General features: G+C 42.5%; 1 protein-coding gene across 2 annotated transcripts in view; it reads left to right on the top strand.

Annotated features, from left to right (window-relative positions):
• Positions 1 to 27,726, top strand: part of gorab (golgin, rab6-interacting) — a 52,374-nt gene that overhangs the window by 9,941 nt on the left and 14,707 nt on the right. Inside the window, exons 2-4 of one of the 2 annotated variants that reach the window (XM_043699495.2) lie at positions 21,440 to 21,484; positions 21,574 to 21,925; positions 27,481 to 27,582. In XM_043699495.2, coding sequence (XP_043555430.1) covers positions 21,687 to 21,925; positions 27,481 to 27,582 — 341 coding nt within the window. In that variant the 5' untranslated portion in view covers positions 21,440 to 21,484; positions 21,574 to 21,686. The remainder of the gene's footprint in view (positions 1 to 21,439; positions 21,485 to 21,573; positions 21,926 to 27,480; positions 27,583 to 27,726) is intronic. The other variant, XM_043699490.2, reaches the window with a different exon arrangement.

Raw genomic sequence — 27,726 nt, 5'->3', positions numbered from 1 at the left:
ACAGATGCCTTTTAAATGTTGTAATTGTACCACCCTCCTCCACTTCCTCTAGCAGCACATTGCATACATGCACCACCCTTTATGTGGAAAACGTTGCCCCTTGGGTCCTTTTTTTAAAAAATCTTTTCCCTCTTGCCCTAAACCTATGCCCTCGAGTTCTGGACTCTTTCCCACAACCACCCCAGGAAAAAGACCTTAGCAAACAGAGATGAGGGAAGGAAATGTGAATAACTGAAATTTGGATTGGGAAAGGAGTCACCGAGGGCCTGCATTTTCCCTCCCGCTTCCCATATTGGAACAATATCTGCACCCATTCATTAGTGGCTTCTTTCACTGCCATACCCGACTGGCACTTAACTTGAAAATCACTGAGAAAAAATAAAGAAATTAAAAGATACAGGAAAAGAAATACTGAATTGAATATTCTTCAACTTATTTAATCATTGTTCCAAAATGTTTCACAGCAAATGTAAGGATTACTATAATGTAGACAAAGAAGGGGGGAAAAAAACTGAAGTATTTCTGAAGCAGTAGTGACCACAGCAGCACAAACGTAGAGTGCTGAATTTCACAGGGTTGCCCAAGTCCAAGTTGAGTTTTTCTTTTGGAGGGAATGCCAGGAGGCTCAGTCAGTCATCTTCTTCATTACCAAGCTTGCTTCATTAGCAACTGAATATTTTTCATCAGTGTTCGCATAAGAAAAAGACAATGGTGGTGAGGAGAATATTGAGATACAGGCTATTAGTCTAGATGGAATTGAGGTTCACGAGGAGGTGTTAGCAATTCTGGAAAGTGTGAAAATAGGTAAGCCCCTGGGCTGGATGGGATTTATCCTAGGATTCTCTGGGAAGCTAGGGAGGAGATTGCAGAGCCTTTGGCTTTGAGCTTTGTCATCATTGTGTACAGGAATAATGCCAGAAGATTGGAGGTAGCAAATATTGTCCCTTTGTTCAAGAAGGGGAGTAGAGAGTAATTATGGACCAGTGAGTCTTACTTGGGTTGTAGGTAAAGTTTTGGAAAGGAATATTAGAGATAGGGTTTATAAGCATCTAGAAAGGAATAATTTGATTAGGGATAGTCAACACGGTTTTGTGAAGGGTAGGTTGTACCTCACAACCTTGGAGTCCTTTGAGAAAGTGACCAAACAGGCTAATGAGGGTGGAGCGGTTGATGTAATGTATATGGATTTCAGTAAAGCATTTGATAAGGTTCCCCATGGTAGGCTATTGCAGAAAATGGAGGCATGGGATTGAGGGTGATGTAGCAGTTTGGATCAGAAATTGGCCAGTTGTAAGAAGACATGGGTGGTGGTTGATAGGAAATGTTAATCCTGGAGTTCAGTTATTAGTGGTGTACAGCAAGGATCTGTTTTGGGGCCACTGCTGTTTATCATTTTTATAAATGACCTGGATGAGGGCATAGAAGGATGGGTTAGTAAATTTGTGAATGACGCTAAGGTCAATGGAGTTATGGACAGTGTGGAAGGATGTTAGAGGTTACAGAGGGACATAGATAAGCGGCAGAGTTGGGCTGAGAGGTGGCAAATGGACTTTAATGCAGAAAAGTGCGAGCTGATTCACTTGAGGAGTAACATAAATGCAGAGTTCTGGGTTAATGGTAAGATTCTTGGTGAATGAGCAGAGAGATCTGTGTCCATGTGCATAGATCCCTGAAAGTTGCCACCAGGTTGATAGGGTTGCCAAGTGTACAGTGTCAAGATTAGAGTGGTGCAGGAAAAGTACAGCAGGTCGGGCAGCATCCGAGGAGCTTTCCTGATGAACGGCTTTTGCCCGAAATGTTGATTTTTTTCTGCTCCTCAAAAGCTGACTGACCTGCTGTGCCTTTCTAGCACCACTCTAATCTTGACTCTAATCTCCAGTATTTGCAGTACCCACTTCCGTCAAGCTGCACAATGTATTAGGTTTTACTGGTAGAGGGATTGTGTTTCGGCACCATGAGGTCAAGTTGCAGCTGCACAAAACTCTGGTGCATCCACACTTGGAGTATTGCATACAGTTTTGCTCACCGCATTGTAGGAAGGACATGAAAGCTTTGGAAAGGGTTCAGAGGAGATTTACTAGGATGCTGCCTGGTATGGAGAGAAGGTTTTATGAGGAAAGGCTGAGGGACTTGAGGCTGTTTTCGTTAGAGAGAAGAAGATTGAGAGGTGACTTAATAGAGACAAACAAGATGATCAGAGGGTTAGATAGGGTGGACGGTGAGAGCCTTTTTTCTCGGATGGTGATGGCTAGCACAAGGGGACATAGCTTTAAATTGAAAGATGGTAGATATAGGACAGATGTTTGAGGTAGTTTCTTTACTCAGTAGTAGAAAGGGTTGGAATGCCCTGCCTGCAACAGTAGTAGACTCGCCAACTTTAAGGGCATGTAAAAGGTCATTGGATAGATATGGATGGTAATGGAAGAGTGTAGGTTAGGTGGGCTTCAGATTGGTTCCACGGGTCAGCGCAGCATCAAGGGCTGAAAGGCCTATACTGCACTACAGTGTTCTATGCTACCTATCCCATCCCTCTGGCATCCCTCGTGTTAAATTTTTGTGCAAATTAGCATGCACTGTTCCCATAGCACCTTGTCATTTTAGTGAATATCCATCAAAGGACTAGCACCTGTTGCTTCTGCGCCATCTTTAAAAACCCATTTTAGGTTTTGAGAAGTAATGTCAGGCTGGGGCTATCGGGCATCATTCCTGATATTTGTCCTGGACGTGGCAAATTGAAGAAAATCTGCATCTTACAGTGCAGGGAGAGGCCCGGAGGTCCTGTTGCATGGCATGGTGCTGAGGCAATAGCTCCCTCCCCAAAATCTGCAATACAAATCACATCTCAACACCATCCCAACCAGGTGGTCCAAGGTAGTCTCCAAGGAGCAATGCCATACAGTGTAGGATGAAGGTCAACGACCTTCTCCACTCCACCAATGTAATTATCTCCTCTTCTCACTGATACTTCATACTCTTTTTGTATCTCTGTTACTATATCCACCTCCCACCAAGGCTTTTGTGCCACTGTCAATAATGTCTGCATTATCTTCCATCACTTACTGTCACCCACTCAAACCCTTGACACCACTAACCCTACATGCCCTCTGCTCTGCCTACTCAACCTGCTTGAGATACTACCCCACTAATACAGCTGTGCTACTCATTTGCATATATTTTAATATCTGTTTGGTGCCTCATTCCAGGAGAAAAGCAACCCTCAATCAGGCACAAAGATTCAGGACGGTTGGTGGGCTACCCAACATTCTGCTCCTTGTCCCTTAAGTGGAGAGCGCCTTTACTCTGACCAATCCAGGTGCCTCACTGACAGTTGCCAAACCCAGATATCAAAGGCTGCCCTTGACTTACTCAAGACCCATGAGTAAAGACCATCCTCTTGACTTGACGATGGCCTGCTAACAGCAACAATGATGAGATTCCTTCTTTGTAATATGACCCTCCAATCTGGCTGAGGAGGCAAGGCAAGGCAGGACAATGCAAGGCAGATATGCTGAGTATCCAGATAGGGTCAAAGTGAATGAGTGCTATTCATGATAACATGTGGGATATTTAGACTCTCACAAGCAGAATTAGAAGAATTCAACAATACCGTTGAATAATTACTGCTGTGTTTAAATATAAAATCATAGCATTTAAGAAAAGCATTTAATTTCAAGACACAATACACTTAAATTGATGTGTGATCAGCTTTGCTGCCCCTACTCTTCTCACTCACAACCCCACCTTTTGCTGCCATTCTACTCCTTTGAACGCTGCCTGTGATATGTTTAAACATTCTAACACCTGGCTGCCTTCAAAATATTGCCTGTATTCTTTATGTGGGGAGACTGTAATGTCATATTAAGATCATGGTAATGTCACTGGACAAACAGTCTCGGAGGCCGAGGATAATACTGTGCGGTTCAAATCCCATCAAGGTAACTAGTGAAATGTTCAATTCAATTGGTATGTCTGGGATATAAAACTAGTCTCAGTAACGTGGTTGTGACTACTATCATTGTTTGTTTTCTTTAAAATAAAAATCTGGTTCACTAACGTACTTTAGAGAAGGAATTCAGCTATCCTGCCTCGGTTTGGCCTATATGTGACAGGAGAAAGTGAGGTCTGCAGATGCTGGAGATCAGAGCTGGAAATGTGTTGCTGGAAAAGCGCAGCAGGTCAGGCAGCATCCAGGGAACAGGAGAATCGACGTTTCGGGCATAAGCCCTTCTTCAGGAATGGGGAAAGTTTGTCCAGCAGGCTAAGATAAAAGGTAGGGAGGAGGGACTTGGGGGAGGGGCGTCGGAAATGTGATAGGTGGAAAGAGGTCAAGGTGAGGGTGATAGGTCAGACTGGGGTGGGGGCGGAGAGGTCGGGAAGAAGATCTCAGGTTAGGAAGGCGGTGCTGAATTTGATGGATTTGACTGAGACAGGGTGGGGGGAGGGGAAATGAGGAAACTGGTGAAATCTGAGTTCATCCCTTGTGGTTGGAGGGTTCCTAGGCGGAAGATGAGGCGTTCTTCCTCCAACCGTCGTTTTGTTGTGGTCTTGACGATGGAGGAGTCCAAAGACCTGCATATCCTTGGTGGAGTGGGAGGGGGAATTGAAATGTTGAGCTACAGGGTGGTTGGGTTGGTTGGTCCGGGTGTCCCAGAGGTGTTCTCTGAAACGCTCCGCAAGTAGCCGGCCTGTCTCCCCAATATAGAGGAGGCCACATCGGGTGCAGAGGATGCAATAGATGATATGTGTGGAGGTGCAGGTGAATCTGTGGCGGATATGGAAGTTTCCTTTGGGGCCTTGGAGGGAGGTGAGGGGGGAGGTGTGGGCGCAAGTCTTGCACCTCCTGCGGTTGCAGGGGTAGGTGCCGGGAGTGGAGGTTGGGTTGGTGGGGGGGTGTGGATCTGACGAGGGAGTCACGGAGGGAGTGGTCTTTACGGAATGCTGATAGGGGAGGGGAGGGAAATATATCCTTGGTGGTGGGGTCCGTTTGGAGGTAGCGGAAATGACGGCGGATGATGCGCTGTACATGGAGATTGGTGGGGTGGTAGGTGAGGACCAGTGGGGTTCTGTCCTGGTGGCGGTTGGAGGGGCGGGGTTCAAGGGCGGAGGAGCGGGAAGTGGAAGAGATGCGGTGGAGGGCATCGTCGACCACGTCGGGGGGAAATTGCGGTCCTTGAAGAAGGAGGCCATCTGGGTTGTGCGTTTTTGGAACTGGTCCTCCTGGGAGCAGATGCGGCGGAGTCGAAGGAATTGGGAGAATGGGATGCGTTTTTACAGGGGGCAGGATGGGAGGAGGTGTAGTCCAGGTAGCTGTGGGAGTCGGTTGGTTTGTAGATATGCAGGTCTTTGGACTCCTCCATCGTCAGACCACAACAAAACGACGGTTGGAGGAAGAACGCCTCATCTTCCGGCTAGGAACCCTCCAACCACAAGGGATGAACTCAGATTTCACCAGTTTCCTCATTTCCCCTCCCCCCACCCTGTCTCAGTCAAATCCATCAAATTCAGCACCGCCTTCCTAACCTGAGATCTTCTTCCCGACCTCTCCGCCCCCACCCCAGTCTGACCTATCACCCTCACCTTGACCTCTTTCCACCTATCACATTTCCGACGCCCCTCCCCCAAGTCCCTCCTCCCTACCTTTTATCTTAGCCTGCTGGACAAACTTTCCCCATTCCTGAAGAAGGGCTTATGCCCGAAACGTCGATTCTCCTGTTCCCTGGATGCTGCCTGACCTGCTGCGCTTTTCCAGCAACACATTTCCACCCCTATATGTGACACAAGACTCAGGACAGTATGGTTAATCACCAAGTAAGCCACTGTCTTGGATAGCAGTTCGGGACACATGCTGGCCTTGCAAGCAATGCCCACATCCCATGAAAGAATTCCCTCCAGTTCTTACATTTTTGTTAACTTTGTGAGTATACACACTTTTATATAGAAACCTTTTTAACCAGGAGTCAGTTTTGCATCTTTTAATTCCTTGGCATATCATAGTCAGAAATATACAGCTCAGAAACACACCTTTCAGTCCAACTTGTCCATACCAACCATGATATCCTAAATTAATCTAGTCCCATTTTCCAGCACATGGTCCATACCCCTCTAAACCTTTCTTATTCCTATACCCATCCAGATGCCTTTTAAATGTTGTAATTGTACCACCCTCCCTCACTTCCTTTTGGCAGCTCATTTCATGCAGGCATCAGCCTCTGCGTGAAAACGTTGCCCCTTCGGTCCCTTTTAAATCTTGCCTCTCTCACTTTAAACCAATGTCCTCTAGTTCTGGATAATTCCTCCACCTCAGGGAAAATACCTTGTCTGTTTACTCTATCTATGCCCCTCATGATTTTATTAACGTCTATAAGGTCATCCCTCAGCCTCTGATTCAGGGAAAACAGCCCAAGCCTAATCAGCCCTCCCTACTTAAACCCTCCAACTCTGGCAACATCCTTGTAAATCATTTCTGAACCCTTTCAGGTTTCACAATATCCTTCCTACAGGAGGGAGACCAGAACTGCACTCAGTATTCCAACAGTGGCCTAACAGTGTCCTGTACAGCTGCAACATGACCTCCCAACTCCTATCCTCAATGCACTGACCAATAAAGGAAAGCATACCAAACGCTGCCTTCACTCTCCCATCTACCTGTGACTCCACTTTCAAGGAACTATGAAACCGCACTCCAAGATCTTTTGTTTAGCAACACTCCCCAGGACCTTGTCATGAACTGTACAAGTCCTACCCTGATTTGACTTTCCAAAATGCAGCACCTCAAATTTACCTAAATTAACCTTTATCGGCCATTCCTTACCTTATCTTATCAAGATCTTGTTGTACTCTGAGGTAATGTTCTTCACTGTCCAATACACTTCCAATTTTGATGTCATCTGCAAACTTGCTAACTATACTTCTGATGTTCAAATCCAAAACATTTATGTAAACGATAAAGTAGTGAACCCAGCACCAACCAATGTGACATATCACTGGTCACAGGCCTCCAGTCTGAAAAGCAACCCTCCACCACTACCCTTTGTCTTCTACCTTTTGAGTCTATTCTGTATCGACATGGCTAGTTCATATGGGAGACTAGGTAGCAAGGTTAGATCACAAGAAACCTTGTTGAGCGCCTTAGTGAAGTCCATATAGATCGCATCCACCGTTCTGCTCTCATCTTTGTTACTACTTCAGAAAGCTTAATCAAATTAGTGAGACATGATTTCCCACTCTCAAAGCCATGTTGACTATCACTAATCAGTCCTTGCCTTTCCAGATGTGAGTAAATCCTGTTCCTAAGGATTTCCTCAAACAACATGGTAGGCTGTTGGAGAAAATGCAGAGGCATGGAATTGAGGGTGATTTAGTAGTTTGGATTAGAAACTGGCTTTCTGAAAGAAGGCAGCGTGTGGTGGTTGATGGAAAATATTCAGCCTGGAGTCCGGTTACTAGTGGTGTGCCACAAGGATCTGTTTTGGGACTGCTACTGTTTGTCATTTTCATAAATGAATTAGACGCAGGCATAAGTGGATGGATTAGTAAATTTGCAGACGACACTAAAGTTGGTGGAGTAGTGGACAGTTTGGAAGAATGTTACAGGTTGCAGGGGGACTTAGATAAACTGTAGAATTGGGCTGAGATGTGGCAAATGAAGTTCAATGCAGCTAAATGTGAAGTGATGCACTTTGGGAAGAATAACAGGAAGGCAGAGTACTGGGTCAATGGAAAGATTCTTGGTAGTGTGGATGTGCAGAGGGATCTTGGAGTCCATGTACATCGATCCCTGAAAATTGCCATCCAGGTTGACAGTGCTGTTAAGAAGGCATACAGTGTGTTAGGTTTAATTCATAGAGGGATTGCATTCCGGAGCCACAATATCATGCTGCAACTATACAAAACGCTAGTGCGGCCACATTTGGAATATTGTGTACAGTTCTGGTCGCCATATTTCGAGAAGGATGTAGAAGCATTGGAAAAGGTGCAGAGGAGATTTACCAGGATGTTGCCTGGTCTGGAGGGAAGGTCTTCTGGGGAAAGGCTGAGAGACTTGGGTCTGTTCTCATTGGAGAGAAGAAGGCTAAGAGGGGATTTGATAGAGACATACAAGATGATCAGAGGATTAGACAGTGAAAGTCTTTTTCCGAGGATGATGACGTCCGCTTGTACGAGGGGGCATAACTACAAATTGAGGGGGTGATAGATTTAAGACAGACATCAGAGGCATGTTCTTTACACAGAGTGGTAAGAGCATGGAATGCCCTACCTGCTAATGTAGTCAACTCAGCCACATTAGGGAGATTTAAATAATCCTTGGATAAGCACATGGATGATGATGGGATAGTGTAGGGGGACAACTGAGAATAGTTCACAGGTTGGCACAACATCGAGGGCCGAAGGGCTTGTTCTGCGCTGTATAGTTCTATGTTCTAACTTGTCCACCACCGATGTCAGACTGACCGCTCTATAGTTCCCTGGCTTTTCATTACCACCTTTTGTTAAATAGTGGGACCACGTTAGCCAGCCTCCAATGTTCCAGCACCCCACCTGTGGCTTTCGATGATACGGATATCTCAGCAAGGGGCCCAGCAATCACTTCTCTAGCTATAGACCAGTGAGCCTGATGTCGGTGGTGGGCAAGTTGTTGGAGGGAATTCTGAGGGACAGGATGTACATGTATTTGGAAATGCAAGGACTTATTAGGGTTAGTCAGCATGGCTTTGTGCGTGGGAAATGATGTCTCACAAACTTGATTGAATTTTTTTGAAGAAGTAACAAAGAGGATTGATGAGGGCAGAGCAGTAGATATGATCTGTATGGACTTCAGAAAGGCATTCGACAAGGTTCCCCTTGGTAGACTGGTTAGCAAGGTTAGATCTCATGAACTACAGGGAGAACTAGCTGTTTGGATACAGAACTGGTTCAAAGGTAGAAGACAGACGGTGATGGTGGAGGGTTGTTTTTCAGACTGGAGACCTGTGACCAGTGGAGTGCTACAAGGATCTGTGCTGGGTCTCCTATTTTCTTTGTCATTTACATAAATGATTTGGATGCGAGTATAAGAGGTACAGTTAGTAAGTTTGCAGATGACACCAAAATTGGAGGTGTAGTGGACAGCCAGGAAGGTTACCTCAGATTACAACAGGATCTTGATCAGATCGGCCAATGGGCTGAGAAATGGCAGATGGAGTTTAATTCAGATAAATGCGAGGTGCTGCGTTTTGGGAAAACAAATCTTAGCAGGACTTATACACTTAATGGTAAGGTCCTAGGGAGTGTTGCTGAACAAAGAGACCTTGGAGTGCAGGTTCAAGCTCCTTGAAAGTGGAGTCGCAGGTAGATAGAATACTGAAGAAGGCGTTTGGTATGCTTTCTTTTATGGGTCAGAGTATTGAGTACAGGAGTTGGGAGGTCATGTTGTAGCTGTACAGTTGGACATTGGTTGGGCCACTGTTGGAATATTCTGTGCAATTCTGGTCTCCTTCCTATCAGAAGGATGTTATGAAACTTGAAAGGGTTCAGAAAAGATTTACAAGGATGTTGCCAGGGTTGGAGGATTTGAGCTATAGGGAGTGGCTGAACATCCTGTGGCTTTTTTCCCTGGAGCATCAGAGGCTGAGGGGTGACCTTATAGAGATTTCTAAAATTATGAGGGGCAGGGATAGAATAAACAGACAAAGTCTTTTCTCTGAGGTAGGGGAGTCCAGAGCTAGAGGGCATAGTTTTCGGGTGAGAGGGGAAAGATATAAAAGAGACCTAAGGGGCAACTTATCACAGAGGGCGGTACATGTATGGAATGAGGTGCCAGAGGAAGTGATGGAGGCTAGTACAATTGCAACATTTAAAAGGCATTTGGATGGGTATATGAATAGGAAGGGTTTGGAGGGAAATGGGCCAGGTGCTGGTAGGTGGGACTAGATTGGGTTGGGATATCTGGTCAGCATGGACGAGTTGGACCGAATCTGTTGCCATGCTGTACATCTCTGACTCTGTGATATGATGACTCTGTTTGAGAAGTCTGGTAGTCACGCAGAGGATGACATATTTAAATGGAAGTTGTTTTCAACCTATTCTTCAAAGCACATCCTGGTCCTGCGTGCGCACTAATCACTTTGTTTTTTTTTGTTGCCCATGTGTCTCCTGTACAATGCTGAGTAATTAATCATTACAGTTGAACTTTAAGATCTTAGATCGGGCTGGATTATAGTCAATGGGAATCTGGGGGAATATCTAGGACTAGGACTACGGAAGATGTTGTTGTTGATTCTTCATCTCAGCCACAGGATATCACTGCAGAAGGTTTTCAGGGTAGCATCCGAAGCCCAACTATTTTCATATAATCTATCCGAGACCTCCACTCCATAAAATCAGAAATGCAGATATTTGCTGATTGCGTAATGTCCAACACCCTTTACAACTCCTTAGAGGCTGAAGTAGTCCACATCCAAATGCAACAGGGGCTGCATGATATTCAGACTTAGGCTGGTAAGTGACCTGTAATATTCATAATTACAGGCAATGACTATCTCCAACAAGAGAGAACCTAACCATCACACTTTGATATACAATGGCATTGCCATCATTGAATGTCCTCACTATTAATATTCTAGGAGTTATCACTGCTTAGGTGTCTGTGTGTGTTTCTATTTTGGTCTAGGAATTCTGTGGCAACTAACTCACCTGCTTCCCAAATTCTGTCCACAATCCACAAGGCAGTCAGGAATGTGATGAAATACTCTCTATATGCCTGGAAGAGTGATGTTCCAACAACACTCAAGCTGCTACCAACCAGGGCAATGCAGGCTGCCTGACTGGCTTCCAGCTACTACTTCAAATGTTCATTTTGTTCAGCATCAATGATGAGGATCAGTAACTTGTACCATCCACAAGTTGCACTATAGCAATATACCAAGCCTCCTCCAAAAGAACTTTCAACCCTGTAACATTCACCACTTCAACAAAAGAGCTGAAGATACTTGGAAGCACCACTTGCAAGTTAAATAAGAGGGAATGATGGAGGAGTGGTGAAGTGTTAAACCTTCTCTATTCAGGCATTTGTTCCAATGAAATCCACGGAAAACAATCATTATGCTAAAGTTTATTGCGGACAAGAGAAAAGTTAATTGTAAACGAGAACTTCAATTTCCAAAGACATTGAAGGTTTGTGTGACAAGTGATGACATTTACAAGCAATTTGTAACATCAATGCCTCAATATATTTAAGGACTAATTTAAGACTTTTGGGTTTATAAAAATTGAATGTTCTCTTGACAGTAATAAGCTGTAGTCTGACTAAATTTTTTTTGGACGAAAATAAATTTCCGTTGAAGGAAATTATACTTGTAAGGCTTATCCTGATGTGTAGTTAAATGGATAATAAGCCATGTATTCTGATTTGATGGCCAAACTAGGTAGAGAGAACAGAAAACTGTTGGAATATCTCGAATGAATTTTGAAACTTTTACTGTGTCCTGGCTGAAGACTAGTGTAGAATGGGCTGTCCATTGTTGTCTTGATTATCAGGACATCCTACAATGGATTTTTAACCAACTTATTTCCCTAATGTAGGTAAGTTATAAAATAAATTGAGATGCTTCCATTAAGTTTTCATATTGGAATAATTTGTACATCAATTTTACCCTAGCAATGGTGATGAATTTTATAAATTTTGCTAGAATTCTTTGTGTTCTTACTGAAAGAGAACACCACTGTACTAGTTGTACTTGGACTTTATTTGATTGATAGTCACTGTTTTATTTGCAGTGTTTCAATTTGATATCCAACTATGTAAGAATTTAACAACTACTCTCTCCTCTTCCCCTTACTTCAGAGTAACATACAACCTGTTAGAAATCCACTTGGACATATTTATGACAAAAGACTGGTTCACTTGACCAAATACACTAGTTGAGTTAGATTCAGATGATTATTGTTTTGTATTTGGATAAGCTTTTCATGAATTGTAACAATAAATTTGAGTCTTTCACTTAGTCCATGTTGAATAATTGCATTCTTGTTCCTTTAATTCGATGTCATCAAATTAATAGGGTTACTGTGATTCAAATGAAGTGGCACATCAAACATCATAATCCTATCTTTTTAAGTGGTTAATTTTGCTCTTTTTCAGAATTTAATTTAATTCTCTAAACTAATTTATTATTATTATTATTATTATTAATCTAATCTGTGAGCAAATATTGATGGACAGGCTCGTTTCAGCCACTAGATGTCACCAGTTTGCTTATTTAATACTTTTTTTAAAAAAAACTTTAATTATTAAGTCTACAGATCTGAAGAATCTTGGGTTTCTGTGAAAAAAATCTAACTAAAATAGTCATTAACTTAGTTATCTCCTGAATGTCCACAAAAAATATATCTACATATTTTTGGGCAGCACGGTGGCTTAGTGGTTAGCACTGCTGCCTTACAGTGCCAGGAACCCGGGTTCAATTCCAGCCTTAGGCCACTGTCTGTGTGGAGTTTGCACATTCTCCCAGTGTCTGCATGGGTTTCCTCCGGGTGAGCCGGTTTCCTCCCACAGTTCAAAGGTGTGCAGGTCAGGTGAATTGGTCATGCTAAATTGCCCATAGTGTTAGGTGCATTAGTCAGAGGGAAATGAGTGGGTTACTCATTAGAGGGTTGGTGTGGACTGGTTGGGCCAAAGGGCCTGTTTATACACTGCAGGGAATCTTATCTGTCATATCATGTTGGTCACCTGCAGTTTTGTGCACTGCAGTAGAATAAGAAGTGATCAATCTGCAATCTTCTGATAAAAACATGAACTGTTTCAAAGTTGAATTGCTTTTCAATCAAGTCATGCATCCAACAACAGTACAGAAATATTCCTCCTTTACAAGGATTCTGGGTAATCCAAGATGGAGAACGGAAAAAATTGTGGCTGTGAGAGCTTTTTTTTGAGGTACTTTCAGTGTTGGAGCTAATTTCCTTGAACTCTAAGAGCAGTAATTGCTCTTTTATAAGGTGTTGCATTGTTTTGGAACTTTGAGGGGGGGGAAGAAAATCAAAACAATGGCAATTTTAAAAAGGTAAAAGGAGGACAAAGGTAGTGACCACATGGGAAGTGATTCAAACTGAAAAAGAGACTTACACTGCTGTCTGACCCAGCAGTGAATCTGCACTGCTGCTACTTTTGTTGTTTAGTTTCAAGTATGTCTGGACATAAGAGCTTGTTCTATAAAAGATAAGCAAACAGCAAAATTCGCAGTTGACCTTGGAGAAAAATCTGTGGTGGAGTTCAAGCAGGGCAGCAGTAATGTGGCTAGTTTTAAAGTGTAACCTCACTTTGTTTTGGTAAATCTGCAATAGTGAGTAAATTGGGTTATTTTTTAATTCAATGTTTTTATTGAGATCTGTCTCTTGATTAAACTTCAGAAATATAAAAGCATAAGTATTAAGCTAGCCTAGAGCAGTAAGATTGCTATCTTCTGGATCTGTAGATTAAGGTGCAAAGATGGCCTTCAGTAGAGTGTGCATTTCCTATCGGATGTGGGATGTTAGGGAGAGTTTCCATGTTATAATTGTCTGCAGGTGTGTTGGCTATGTGTTTAGTTGTGAATTTGATTGGATCACATGGATCAGGAGGAGTGGCAATAAGAGGCATTGAGGAATTTACAGGAGTTAGGGGGTGTGATGGATGGTCGTTGCAGGTAGGGAGATAAACCCAAGATACAATCAAGTGGATGGGTGACCTCCATGAAAGGTAGGCGAGGGATGCAGGTAGTGCAGGAGTCTCATGTTGAGAATGTGTATAGGGTATAAACAGGTAGGGAAGAGTTAAGTTGAATTTTGTGAAATGAGATTCAGCTGAGCTTTATTCAGATCAGATAAGAACCTGCAATTAACAATGGGGTGCTGGAGGCAAGGGTAATAGGTTAACAAGGTGAAAAAGCATTCATTAGAGCCGTTTAACAGTATTGGAAGCATTCAGTGTGTAAGGTCAGTTTAACAAGGTGAAAAGTATTCATGATGTGAAGGCAGTTAATGTTAAGAACATTCATTGTGTAACAACAAATGGCATAAAGTCTATTGACACTCGCTGATTGTAATGGTCACCCAATCAAAACGCATGTTGCCTTATCTGGATCCTCTTCCCTGTAAAATGACTATATAATTCATTAAGAAACTGCTGTTTGAGAGAGAAGACAGAGAACTCATGTCTTTGTGCACATTGGTGATTGTTCTCCCTCCCTCCCGGGCCTGGAATAAAGATAAAGTAGGTAAAACCATACTATGTCTCCGAGCATTTTGCTTCGACTGAGATGGGGAATGGGTCCTGTGGCTATTCCCGTCTCAAGCCAGTACGCTGTTTTGGAAAATGTTGGGGCTGATGGACACTCGAGGGGATGTAGCATTGACAGCCAGGTTTCTGGTACTGAGATTGGTACACCAGGTTCCAAGTGATCATCTGTGGTAGGGGATTCTCTAGTCAGAGGCAGAGTCAGATGTTTCTGCAGTTGGCAGCAAGATATCAGAATGGTGTGTTACCCCTCTGGAGCCAGGATGAAGGATATCTCTGAGAGGGTGCAGAATATTTTCAATGGAGAGAGGGAGAAGCAGGAGGTTGTTGTACATATTCGAACTAACAACATAAGAAAATAAAATGACGAGAGGGGAGAGAATATTGGACGTTGGGCAGGAAATTAACGAGTACGTTTTTGAGGGTAGTATTATCTGGATTACTCCTGATGCCACGAGTTAGTAGTGGTGGTAGCAATAGGAGGATAGAGCAGATGAATGTGCGACTGAGGAGCTGCTGCAGCGATGGAAGATTCACATTTTTGGATCATTGGAATCTCCTCTGAGGCAGAATTGACCTGCATAAGAAGGACGGGTTGCACTGAACTGAAAGGAGACCATTCAGACAGGGAGATTTTGCTTTGGGGAGATTTGCTTGAGCTGCTGGGGAGGATTTGTAGTAGCAAAGTGGGCAGGGTGGGGAGGTGTGTGAAGGGTGTGGGACCCAGGGAGATAGTGAGGAAAGAGGTCAGTCTGGTGCAGTTAGGAAAGGGAATAAGTCAAATAGTCAGGGAAGGCAGGAACACTGCAGAGAGTGAGGTAGGACTGATACATTGAAATAAATGCATTTAAATTTAAGAGGCCTAACATAAAAGGCAGATGTATTCTGTGCATGATTGGGAACATGATACTCAGGGATGGACAGGACTGGAAGTTTAATGTTCCAGGATACGAATGCTTTATGAGGATAGAAAGGGGAGCAAGAGGGGAGGGTTGAGTGGTTTTTTTGATTAGGGACGACATTACAACTGTACTTAGGGAGGATATTCCTGGGAATACATCCAGCGAAGGTATTTGGGTGGAACTAAGAAATAAGAAAGGGATGATCACCTTGTTGGGGCTCTATAATACAATCCCAATAATCAGCACGAAATTGAGAATCAAATTTGTAAGGAGATCTCTGTCATCTGTAAGAATACTAGAGTGGTAATGGTAGGGGATTTTAACTTTCCAAACATGGTCTGGGCAGAATGGGGTACTGCAGATGCTGGAGATTATAGTAAAGATTAGAGTGGTGCTGGAAAAGCACTATAGGTCAGGCAGCATCGGAGGAGCAGGAAAATTGACATTTCGGACAAAAGCCCTTCAGGAATTCCTGATTAAGGGCTTTTGCCCAAAACATCGATTTTCCTTCTCCTCGGATGCTGCCTGATCTGTGGACTGCCATCGTGTTAAGGGTTTAAATGGATAGAGCAATTTGTTAAGTGTATACAAAAAAATTTTCTGATTCAGAATGTGGATGTACCTACTAGATAAGGTGCAAAACTTGACCTACTCTTGGGAAATAAGGCCAGGCAGGTGACTGAGGGGGAGCATTTTGGGACCAGCGACCATTATTCTATTAGTTTTAAAATGGTGATGGAAAAGGATAGACTGAATCTAAAAGTTGAAGTTCTAAATTGGAGGAAGGTAAATTTTGATATTAGGCAAGAACTTTCAAAAGTTGATGGGGGTGGTGGTGGATGTTTGCAGATAAAGGGATGGCTGGAAAATGGGAAGCCTTCAAAAATGAGATAGTATGTTCCTGGTAGGTTGAAGGGCTAGGCTGGTAGGTGTAGGGAATACTGGATGAGAGAAATTCAGGTTTTGGTCAAGAATATGCAGGAAGCATATGTCAGGGATTAAACAAGGATCAAGTGAATTTGTAGAAGAGTATAATGGCAGTAAGACTACACCTAAGTAGGAAATCTGGAGGGCAAAAAGGGGACATGAAATAGCTTTGGATATGGTTGAGGAGAATCCAAAGGGGTTTTGTAAAAACATTAAGGACAAAGGGATAACTAAGGAGAGAATAGGGTCCCTCCATGGTCAGCAAGGCACCTATGTGTGGAGCTACAGGAGATGGGGGAGATACTAAACAAGTATTTTGCATCAGTGTTTACTCTGGAGAAAAATATGGAAGATAGAGAATGTGGGAAAGTAAATAAATAGCAACATCTTGAAAAATGTCCATATGACAGAGGAGGAATACGGGACATCTTGCTGTGGACCAGGCCAGGCCCCTTCAAGACATTTCAAGAAAGTAGCCCAGACTCTAAATTTGTTGTTTTAAGCAGGTGTAAAGTGAATATTCCAGGAGAGATACCGCTGATCAAACAACTTAGTTTTAAACAAAGCAATTTATTTACAAGATCACTGAATGGAACACAAAAGAGAACAGAATACAGAATAACTTAACCTATCTGAAAACCCAACAGATTATCCCTACTTAATGATACTGTTCCCAATACTTGCAACAACCCCCCTTGGCACAAAAGGAAAAAAATCAAACACTGGGTCTTACAGGAGAGAAGTCAGAGAGGATCAGCATGGACCTGCTTCTTTGATCCAGCAGTTTAAAAACTGCCTGACTGCTTTTAGTGAATAGCCAGACTACTTAAAAAAAAAACAAATCAAACCACAGAAAAGCTGAGCTAGGAGAACTGGCTACTGTCCTTTCATTGCGCAAGTTTTTTTTAAGGCCTTCTGCCTGAGGCAGTATCTGTTAGCGATAATCAAATTGGCCCTAAAACCCTTCAACTTTGACTTTTCAGAGTATGTGTCTTTTATGACCTCTCTGGTGGGGGAAAAAAAACAAGGACAACGTAACCTTGCTAAAGGAGCAGCATAATCACAATCTTTACATGCATAAAGGTGGATAAATCCCCAGGACCTGATTAGGTGTACCCTAGAAGCTAGGGAACTGATTGCTGGGCCCCTCACTGACATATTTGTATCATCAATAGCCACAGTAAAGTGCCAGAAGACTGGTGGTTAGCAAATGTGGTGTCACTATTTAAGAAAGGTGGTAAGGCAAAGCCAGGGAACTATCAACCAGTGAGCCTGACATTGGTGGTGGGTAAATTGTTGGGGTGGATCCTCAGGGACAGGATTTACATGTATTTGAAAAGGTAAGGACTGATGAGGGGTACAATTTGTGCGTGCCAAATTATGTCTCACGAGCTTGATTGAAATCTTTGAAGAAGTAACAAAGAGGCTTGATGAGGACAGATGTGATCTATTACTGACTTCAGAAAGGCGCTCGACAAGGTTCCTCATGGTAGACTGGTTAGCAAGGTTAGATAACATGGAATAGAGGGTGAACTAGCTACTTGGATACAGAACTAGCTGGAAGGTACAAGACAGAGGGTGGTGGTGAAGGGTTGCTCTTCAGACTGAAAGGCCTGTGACCAGTGGTGTGCCACAAGAATTGTTGCTGGGTGCACTGCTTTTTGTCATTTATATAAATGATTTGGATGTGCATATAGGAGGTATGGTTAATAGGTTTGCAGATGACACCAAAATTGGAGATGTAGTGGACACGGAAAGAGCTGTGTTTTGGAAAGGTAAATCAGGACAGAACTTGTACACTTAATGGTAAGGTCCTGGGGCGTGTTGCTGAACAGAGAGACCTTGGACTGCAGGTTCATAGCTTCTTGAAAGTAGAGTTGCAGGTAGATAGGGTAATGAACAAGGCGTTTGGAAGTTTTCCTTTATTGGTCAGAGCATTGAGGATAGGAGTTGGGAGGTCATGTGGCTGTACAGGACCCTGGTTAGGCACTATTGGAGTACTGCGTGCAACTCTGGTCCCACTCCTATGGGAAGGATATTGTGAAACTTGAATCAATTCAGAAAAGATTTACAAGGATGTTGCTCGGGTTGGATCTATTTTCCCTGGAATGGTAGAGGCTGAGGGATGATCTTTTAGAGGTTTGTAAAATCATGAGGGTCATGGATAGGGTAAATACATAGGGCTGGGAGAGTCGAGAACAAGAGGGAATAGGTTTAAGGTGAGAGGGGAAAGGTTTTAAAGGGACCTCGGGAGCAAATCTCTCTGAGTGGTGCATGTACAGAATGAGCTGCTAGAGGGAGTGATGGAGGCTTGTAGAATGACAACATTTAAAAGGCATCTGGAAGGGTATATTAATAAGAAGGGTTTAGAGGAATGTGGGCCAAGTGGGACTAGGTTAATCTAGAATATCTGGTCAGCATGGACGAGTTGGGCTGGAGGGTCTGTTGCTTTATATCTCTATGATTCTAAAAGCTTGAAATCCTGTGCCTCTTATCTATCATAGTACACTGATTTAACAGGAAGCTTAATTGGAATTGTGGATTGCACCATGAATCAAAATATTTTTGGGATATCAAAGTATGCATTATTTTTAAAAGCTTATTGCAGAAGTAATTATTTGTAAGAGTGATTCATTGAATTTTTAACACTCTTGACTTCATTAGATATTAAGCTGTTGCAGGTGCTAGGTAGTTCTTAACATGCATTACATTTTGTATTGTTCCAGATGTATGATGTGAGTACTAATAGAATCTGTTTTTCTTTGTGAAAGGCCAATTTTAAGTTTGCATAAACAATTGAAGCAATAGTCCAGTACTAGTGCCATGTATTGTGATTGTTGTTGGTCTTTCGTGCCACCGCAGTCCTAATATGGAATCATTGAACTGTGAATTTAGATATAGTTAGGACATGCTTCAACACTTGCAAGGCACTCTCAGACTCATTTCACAAGTGTTTAGATAATGACAGCTGGGAAGTTTTCCATTCTACCATCCAAGATATCTGATCATCTTTCAGCAAAAATTGATATCATTTTAAATATCATGATCTAAGAATCTTATTGCTTTTCTATATGTACAATAAATAGATTCCTACTGCTCACCTTTTTCCGAATTCACAAAGATATTATCCTAGAACTGTTCCCCTCTCTTTTTAAAATAAATGTGCAAAGAACACCAGTAAATGGTTCCAAAGACAGATTGCAAATTAGTATAAGGATCAATTTCGAGCAAGCAGATATTGCATTTATTAACATATGGATTAAACCAAATATTTTATTAATATCTTTGCTTTGACGTACATTTGTACAGTGTGTAATGATGCAAATTGGAGCTGCTACTAGGTGCAGAAAAAGTTAATCAGCCATATGTATATGGAATATGGGGAGGACTAAAACAATTATTGAAAGTTCAGGGGAGATCTGAAGTTGAAAAATGAGTAGATTAGTGGGTAACGTAAAAGAGAGCCAAAAAGTGTGTCTCAAATGTAACTCGTGAAAGGATAATTAAAGGAAGGATATGTTGATAAATGACTGAAAAGGAGATCTTTTTGTGGAAACTGCGATCATGGCTGAGGTCTGAAACAAGTATGTTGTATCTGCCTTTACTGGAGACTCATTAAGCAGAGGACCCAGGCTTAATGTGTTTGGCAAACTTATCACAACAGAAGTTGTGATCTGGAATACCTTGCTTGAAATGTTGTTGGAAACAAGTTCAAAAGTAACTTTCGAAAGACAGTTGAGTGCAGCGATTTACAAGCTGATGAAGAAAGCGTGATGAATAGTTCCACAAAAGAGCCACACTGGGGCAAATGATTCTTTCTGTGCTGTATCATTTGAAGATTGATTGTATTAGAACTTTGGAACTTCTTATTATAAGGCCTATGGTGTTTTGGGCTTTGGAGATGTAAACTTTTAATAACCTCATTTACTACAATTGTATGGTCCAACTCCCATTACAAAGCAGATAAAAATAATCATCTTAGGAAAAGGAGTAGCCCATCAAGTCTGCTATGCCATTTGGTACGACAATGGCTGATGGAATGCTTTGCTAATTACCCACACAATCTCCATAATACTTTCCACCATTGATAATCAAAAATGTGTGGGCGGCAGGGTAGCACAGTAGTTAGCACTGTTGCCTCACAGCGCCAGAGACCCAGGTTCAATTCCCGCTTCAGGCGACTGACTGTGTGGAGTTTGCATGTTCTCCCCGTGTCTGCGTGGGTTTCCTCCCACAGTCCAAAGATGTGCAGGTAAGGTGATTTGGCCATGTTAAATTGCCCGTAGTGTTAGGTAAGGGGTAAATGTAGGGGTATGGGTGGGTTGCGCTTCGGCGGGTCGGTGTGGACTTGTTGGGCCGAAGGGCCTGTTTCCACACTGTAATGTAATATAATCTAATCTAAACTCTACTTTAAATGTACTAAGCCTGAGCTTCCGTAGCTCTCTGTGTGAGTTAATTCCAAAGATTCATCACCTGCAGAGTAAAACGATTTTTCCTTATCTCAATCCTAAATGGCATTCACTTTTTTTTTAAATTGTGCTGCCCTGGTCTGGACTTAACCAAGATAAATATCTTGCCTGCATCTACCCTGTTTACCATCTAATTATATTGTAGATTTCTGCATCACCTCTCATTCTACAAAACTCTGGAGACTGCAGGCTGGGGTTGCCCTATATCTCTTCATAGGACAACATGAAACGGTTCTAGTAAACTTTCGTTGCACTCCGTTGATGGCGTTTATATCTTTCATCAGGATTGGGGCGGGTAAAGGGACTGAGGAAAAATAGGGGATGGGGCTGGGGGAAAGTTAGGTGGGATGGCAATAGGTGGATGCAGGTAGGTGATTGTGATTGGTCAGGAAGGGTGGAGCAGATAGGTGGGAAGGAAGATGGACAGATCAGGTCAGGTCAAGGGGGTGGGGTGAAGAGGGAAGGCTGAACCTGGGATGAAGTGGGGTGGGGGGTGGCGTTGGGAAGATTTGGAAGCTAGTGAATTTTATGTTAAGGCCATAAGGTTGTAAACCTCTGAGGCAGAAGATGACGTGCTCTTCCTCCAGTTTGCGTGTGACCTTATTTTAACATTGGAGGAGGTCCAGGATGGTCATGTCAGGCAAGTGGGAGTGGGAATTGAAATGGCTCGCAACCGGGAGCTGGGATTGATTGGAACATGCAACCCATTAGATGCTTTGTGAACTGCTCCATGAGTGAATGTAAACTACTTGCAGTACAACAGGAGCAAATGGAACTTGTTTAATATTTTAGTTTGGGATCAAGGATGTATCTTGCTTATCTTTTATTTACATGCACTCAGATAGTTTCATCACATTATTTTCCAAGATCTGTTTCGATGTTTCTCTATACAGGTACTGTGAGACCAGATTTAAGGAGAGACAGAATCTGAATAGCAAGTAAGAGTTAACCTTGTAGTTAGACAAATTACTGTAGATGGCTAGATGGTGGGTGCAATAAAAATAACTTTTTAAAACGTTATTTTCAGGTCCATTGATCTCCGAAAAACCAGAAAGATTTAAACAAACACCCTCCACAAACAAAAGTCGTCAGCAACTTCAAAGGGAACGAGTGTTACATCAGTTGCATAGTCGCAGATCAATGGAGCATAATCAAATTGATCCAGGTCAACAATTTTCCAGACTGAAAATGAGACCACCCGAAACTGCAGAGCCTTCATCATCCAAACTAGAACCAAAGGAGGCTCAGAATGAAAGTGAAAAACAAAGTGAAACTAGAGTAAGCCATCAGATGGACACAAACAGAGCCAAAGCATCATCAACATTCCAAGACTACTCAGTCCAAGACTTGTCAACAGAACAGATGAAAGGGGTGGAATTGTTAGTAAGTCTAGAAATAATTGTAAAAGTATCTTTGGAACTACTGGTAGGTCAGTTAAACTGTCACATTAATATCTTCTATGTAGCATTTTGATTGGAAGAGGAGTTAATTATATCGAAGTAAAATGGTTACAAGTTTAACTTCCTAACATAGCAGGAGTAAGTCATTCAAATTCTGAAGCCTGTTCTGCCATTTCGTTAACTCATGATTTATATGCCTTGATTATGTTTAACGTTTGTAGTTTCATGTGCCTCGGTACCTATCCAAAGATTTCAGAAACCTGTTTTGAAATCTTGAATTTTTCTATTTTGAATGTTTTTTTGGAGGAGAATGTATTAAATTTCTATGACCTTTGCATAAAGACGATTCCTGGCTTCATTGAGCAACCTGGCTCCAACATTAATCTTACGCCTATATTTATAGATTCTTCCACCAAAATAAATTGTCTCTCGCACTCTTGATTTAACTAACCTATCCTATCCTTAATGATTGCCCATTCAACTTTCATCCTTTGTGATTCAAGCCTAAATTCTGCAATGTTTTTCAGAACTTGTTCATTTTAATCCTACTGATATTCTACAATTGTGCTCAATCCTCTCCAAGCCAAAAGATTCTTCCATGTAATGTAGTGTGCTGATGTGACAACGGAAAATTGGGGAAGGCTGGTCTGCACCCCTTGGTTTCTGCCAAGGAGAGATAGTGCTTCTGAAATCAAGAAATTCAATAGAATACTATTCTGAACTAATCAAGATTACACAGATTTTGGACTTGCACTTTAAGTCCATCTTTTCAATAGACAGCAAACTTGGTCCCCAATTAAGATCTGATTAATAGTACTTTCTCTTGAAACAATAAAGTAAATTACACGATACCTCACTCGCATAAAGCTGGAAATCAAACCTTGCTACTCTTAGAGTTGCCACAAGTTCAATGTTGTCAAACTACCCAAAGTCACTGATGTACTTACCTTGATTGACTTGGGTTAACAGAAAACACAGACCAGGTTCCTGTACTTACCAAGAACTGTCTGTTACAAATATATTCATCATTGAGATGTACAGCACCAGAACAGACCCTTCAGTTCAACTCGTCCATGTCAACCATACATCTTAAATTAATCTAGTCCCATTTGCCAGCACTTGGCCCATATCCCTCTAAATCTTTCCTATTCATATAACCATCCAGGTGGCTTTTAAATGTTGCAATTGTGTCAGCCTCCACCACTTCCTCTGGCAGTTTGTTCCATACACTCACCAGCTTCTGTGTGAAAAAGTCGCCCTTTAGGTCCCTTTTTAAATCTCTCCCCTCTCACCCTAAACCTATGTCCTCTAATTGCAGACTTCCCCCAACCCAGGGAAAAGACCATGTGTCTTTACCCTATTCATGCCCCTCATGATTTCATAAACCTCAATAAAGTCACCCATCAGCGTCTGACGCTCTAGGGAAAATAGCCCCAGCCTACTCAGCCTCTCCCTATAGCTAATGCCCTCCAACCCTGGCAACATCTCGTAAATCTTTCTGAACCCTTTCAAATTTCACAACATCCTTCCGAAAGCAAGGAGACCAGAATTGCACACCGTATTCCAAAAGTGGCCTAACCAATGTCCTGTACAGCCCAACTCCTATACATTATGCTCTGACTAAATCTAAACAAAGAAGCAATTATGGAGTCAACGTATAACTGTCTACTAGTTAAAACTCTTAACCCCTTTCTGAAATGTTGCCACACACTGACAGACACAGACAAAAATAGAGTTAACCGATGGTGCAACAGAAGATACTGAGAAAGCAGTGGGATTGGATGCTCCTTTTGTTTCCCTGGTCTTTTCTATCAGGTTCTTTCTCTTCTTCACAGGATAATTGTTGACAAATTATAAAAATTCTCACTTATTGATTTAAGACCAATAGTTTACAGGAACTGGTATTGAGACTGGCTCTAATGCAACGAGGGGTACGTCTGCTTCCAAGAGATCAATTGTGTTAGGGGATTCTGTAGTCCGAAGTACACACACACGTTTCTGTGGCCAGCAGCGAAAAAGCAGAATGGTATGTTGCTTCCCTGGTGCCAGGATCAAGGGTGTCTCAGACAGTGTGCAGAATGTTCTCACAGGGGAGAGGGGCCAGCAGGAGGTAATTGTCCACATTGGAACCAATGACATAGGAAGGGAAGAGGATGAGATTCTGAAGGGAGATTACAGGGAGTTAGGCAGAAATTTAAAAGGAGGTCCTCAAGAGTAGTAATATCTGGATTACTCCCAGTGCTATGAGCTAGTGAGGGCAGGAATAGGAGGATCGAGCAGATGAATGCATGGCTGAGGAGCTGGTGTATGGGAGAAGGATTCACATTATTGGATCATTGGAATCTCTTTTGGGGTAGAAGTGACCTGTACAAGAAGGACAGATTATACTTAAATTGGAAGGGGACTAATATACTGGCAGCGAAATTTGCTAGAGCTGCTCGGGAGGATTTAAACTAGTAAGGTGGGGGGGGGTGGGACCCAGGAAGATAGTGAGGAAAGAGATCAATTTGAGACTGGTACAGTTGAGAACAGAGGTGATTCAAACAGTCAGGGCAGGCAGGGGCAAGGTAGGACTAATAAATTAAACTGCATTTATTTCAATGCAAGGGGCCGAACAGAGAAGGCAGATGAACTCAGGGCATGGTTAGAAACATGGGACTGGGATATCATAGCAATTACAGAAACATTGCTCAGGGATGGGCTGGACTGGCAGGATACAAATGTTACAGGATACAAATGCTACAGGAATGATAGAAAGGGAGGCAAGAGAGGAGGGAGAGTGGCATTTTTGATAAGGGATAGCATTACAGCTGTGCTGAGGGAGGATATTCCTGGAAATACATGGGTGGAACTGAGAAACAAGAAAGGGATGATCACCTTATTGGGATTGTATTATAGACCCCCTAATAATCAGAGGGAAATTGAGAAACGAACTTGTAAGGAGATCTCCGCTATCTGTAAGAATAATAGGGTGGTTATGGTAGGGGATTTTAACTTTCCAAACATCGACTGGGATTGCCATAATGTTAAGGGTTTAGATGGAGAGGAATTTGTTTAGTGTGTACAAGACAATTTTCTGATTCAGTATGTGGATGTACCTACGAGAGAAGGTGCAGAACTTGACCTACTCTTGGGAAATAAGGCAGGGCAGGTGACTGAGGTTTCAGTGGGATGCACTTTGGGGCCAGCGACCATAATTGTATTAGACTTAAAGTAGTGATGGAAAACAATAGACCAGATCTAAATGTTGAAGTTCTAAATTGGAGAAAGGCCAGTTTTGACGGTATTAGGCAAGAACTTTGGAAAGCTGATTGGGGGCAGATGTTCGCAGGTAAAGGGACAGTTGGAAAATGGGAAGCCTTCAGAAATGAGTTAACGAGAGTCCAGAGAAAGTATATTCCTGTCAGGGTGAAAGGAAAAGCTGGTAGGTACAGGGAATGCTGGATGACGAAAGAAACTGAGGGTGTGGTTAAGAAAAAGAAGGAGGCATATGTAAGGTATAGACAGAATAGATCGAGTGAATCCTTAAAAGAGTAAAAAGGAAGTAGGAGTATACTTAAGAGGGAAATCAGGAGGGCAAAAAGGGGACATGAGATAGCTTTGGCAAATAGAATTAAGGAGAATCCAAAGGGTTTTTACAAATACAATAAGGACAAAAGGGAGAGACTAGGGCCCCTCAAAGATCAGCAAGGCAGTCTTTGTGTGGAGCCACAGAAAATGGGGGAGATACTAAATGAGTATTTTACATCCGTATTTACTGTGGAAAAGGATATGGAAGATATAGACTGTAGGGAAATAGATGGTGATCTTGCAAAATGTCCAGATTACAGAGGAGGAAGTGCTGGATGGTTAAAGGTGGATAAATCCCCAGGACCTGATCAGGTGTACCCTAGAACTCTGTGGATAGTCACAGATGAAGTGCCGGAAGACTGGAGGTTGGCAAACATGGTGCCACTGTTTAAGAAGGGCGGTAAAGACAAGCCAGGGAACTGTAGACCAGTGAGCCTGACCTCAGTGATGGGCAAGTTGTTGGAGGGAATCCTGAGAGACAGAATGTACATATATTTGGAAAGGCAAGGACTGATTAGGGATAGTCAACATGGCTTTGTGCTTGGGAAATTATGTTTCACAAACTTGATTGAGTTTTTTTTGAAGAAGTAACAAGAGGATTGATGAGGGTAGAACGGTAGATGTGATCTATATGGACTTCAATAAGGCGTTCGAAAAGGTTTCCCATGGGAGACTGATTAGCAAGATTAGATCTCATGGAATACAGGGAGAACTAGCCATTTGGATACAGAACTGGCTCAAAGGTAGAAGACACAGGGTGGTGGTGGAGGGTTGTTTTTCAGACTGGAGGCCTGTGACCAGTGGAGTGCCACAAGGATCAGTGCTGGGTCCTCTACTTTTTGTCATTTACATAAATGATTTGGACGCGAACATAAGAGGTACAGTTAGTAAGTTTGCAGATGACACCAAAATTGGAGGTGTAGTGGACAGCGAAGAGGGTTACCTCAGATTACAACAGGATCTTGACTAGATAGGCCAATGGGCTGAGAGGTGGCACATGAGTTTAATTCAGATAAATGCAAGGTACTGCATTTTGGGAAAGCAAATCTTAGCAGGACTTATACACCTTCATGGTAAGGTCCTAGGGAGTGTTGCTTAACAAAGAGACCTTGGAGTGCTGGTTCATAGCTCCTTGAAAGTGGAGTCGCAGGTAGATAGGATAGTAAAGAAGGCGTTTGGTATGCTTTCTTTTATTGGTCAGAGCATTGAGTACAGGAATTGGGAGGTCATGTTGTGGCTGTACAGGACATTGGTTAGGCCACTGTTGGAATATTATGTGCAATTCTGGTCTCCTTCCTATCGGAAAGATGTTGTAAAATTTGAAAGGATTCAGAAAAGATTTATAAGGATGTTGCCAGGCTTGGAGGATTTGAGCTAAAGGGAAAGGCTGAACAGGCTGGGGGCTGTTTTCCGTGGAATGTCGGAGGCTGAGGGGTAACCTTATAGAGGTTTACAAAATTATGAGGGGCATTGATAGGGTAAATAGACAAAGTCTTTTACCTGGGGTCAGGGAGTCCAGAACTAGAGGGCATAGGTTTATGGTGTGAGGGGAAAGATATAAAAGAGACCTACGGGGCAACTTTTTCACACAGAGGGTGGTACGTGCCTGGAATGAGCTGCAAGATGAAGTGGTGGAAGCTGGTATAATTGCAACATTTAAGAGGCATTTGGGTGGGTATATGAATAGGAAGGGTTTGGAGGGATGTGGGCCAGGTGCTGGCAGGTGGGACTAGATTAGGTTGGGATATTGGTTAGCATAGGCAGGTTGGACCGAAAGGTCTGTTTCCATGCTGTACATCTCTATGACTGTAGGTGTCAGAATCATCCCTTGAATTTACTTGGCAACTGTATTTTTACATTTCTTTGATCAATGCATAATCTATTCAACAAAGTAATTTCATTGTCTGGTTCCGGTCAAAAAGTAAAATTATAAAGAAACATTATAAAGTCAATTTTACTTGTAGGCGCGAGAGATCAAGGCTGGAACAACTGCAGCTAGAGCAGCGATTAATGGAAGAGAAGAATAAACGCAAGAAAGCTCTTCTCTCAAAGGCCGTTGCAGAAAGGTAGGACGTATTCATAAGAGGAAGATAAACTGACCACCTAAATCCCCCCACCCACACGCTAACATGTTTTTATGCTACTGTATGTCTTTAGAGCTAATATGTTCATCAAATTTTGAGGGATTGAAAGGTTAATTGCTTTTCCCC

This window comes from Chiloscyllium plagiosum, unplaced genomic scaffold (assembly GCF_037043375.1).
Source record: "Chiloscyllium plagiosum isolate Xiang-an unplaced genomic scaffold, Cpla_swu_hap1 HiC_scaffold_9, whole genome shotgun sequence".
In the NCBI taxonomy this organism is placed as follows: domain Eukaryota; kingdom Metazoa; phylum Chordata; class Chondrichthyes; order Orectolobiformes; family Hemiscylliidae; genus Chiloscyllium; species Chiloscyllium plagiosum.
Note: the sequence above shows the minus strand (reverse complement) of the source record. Positions and strands in the feature narration are given on the sequence as shown.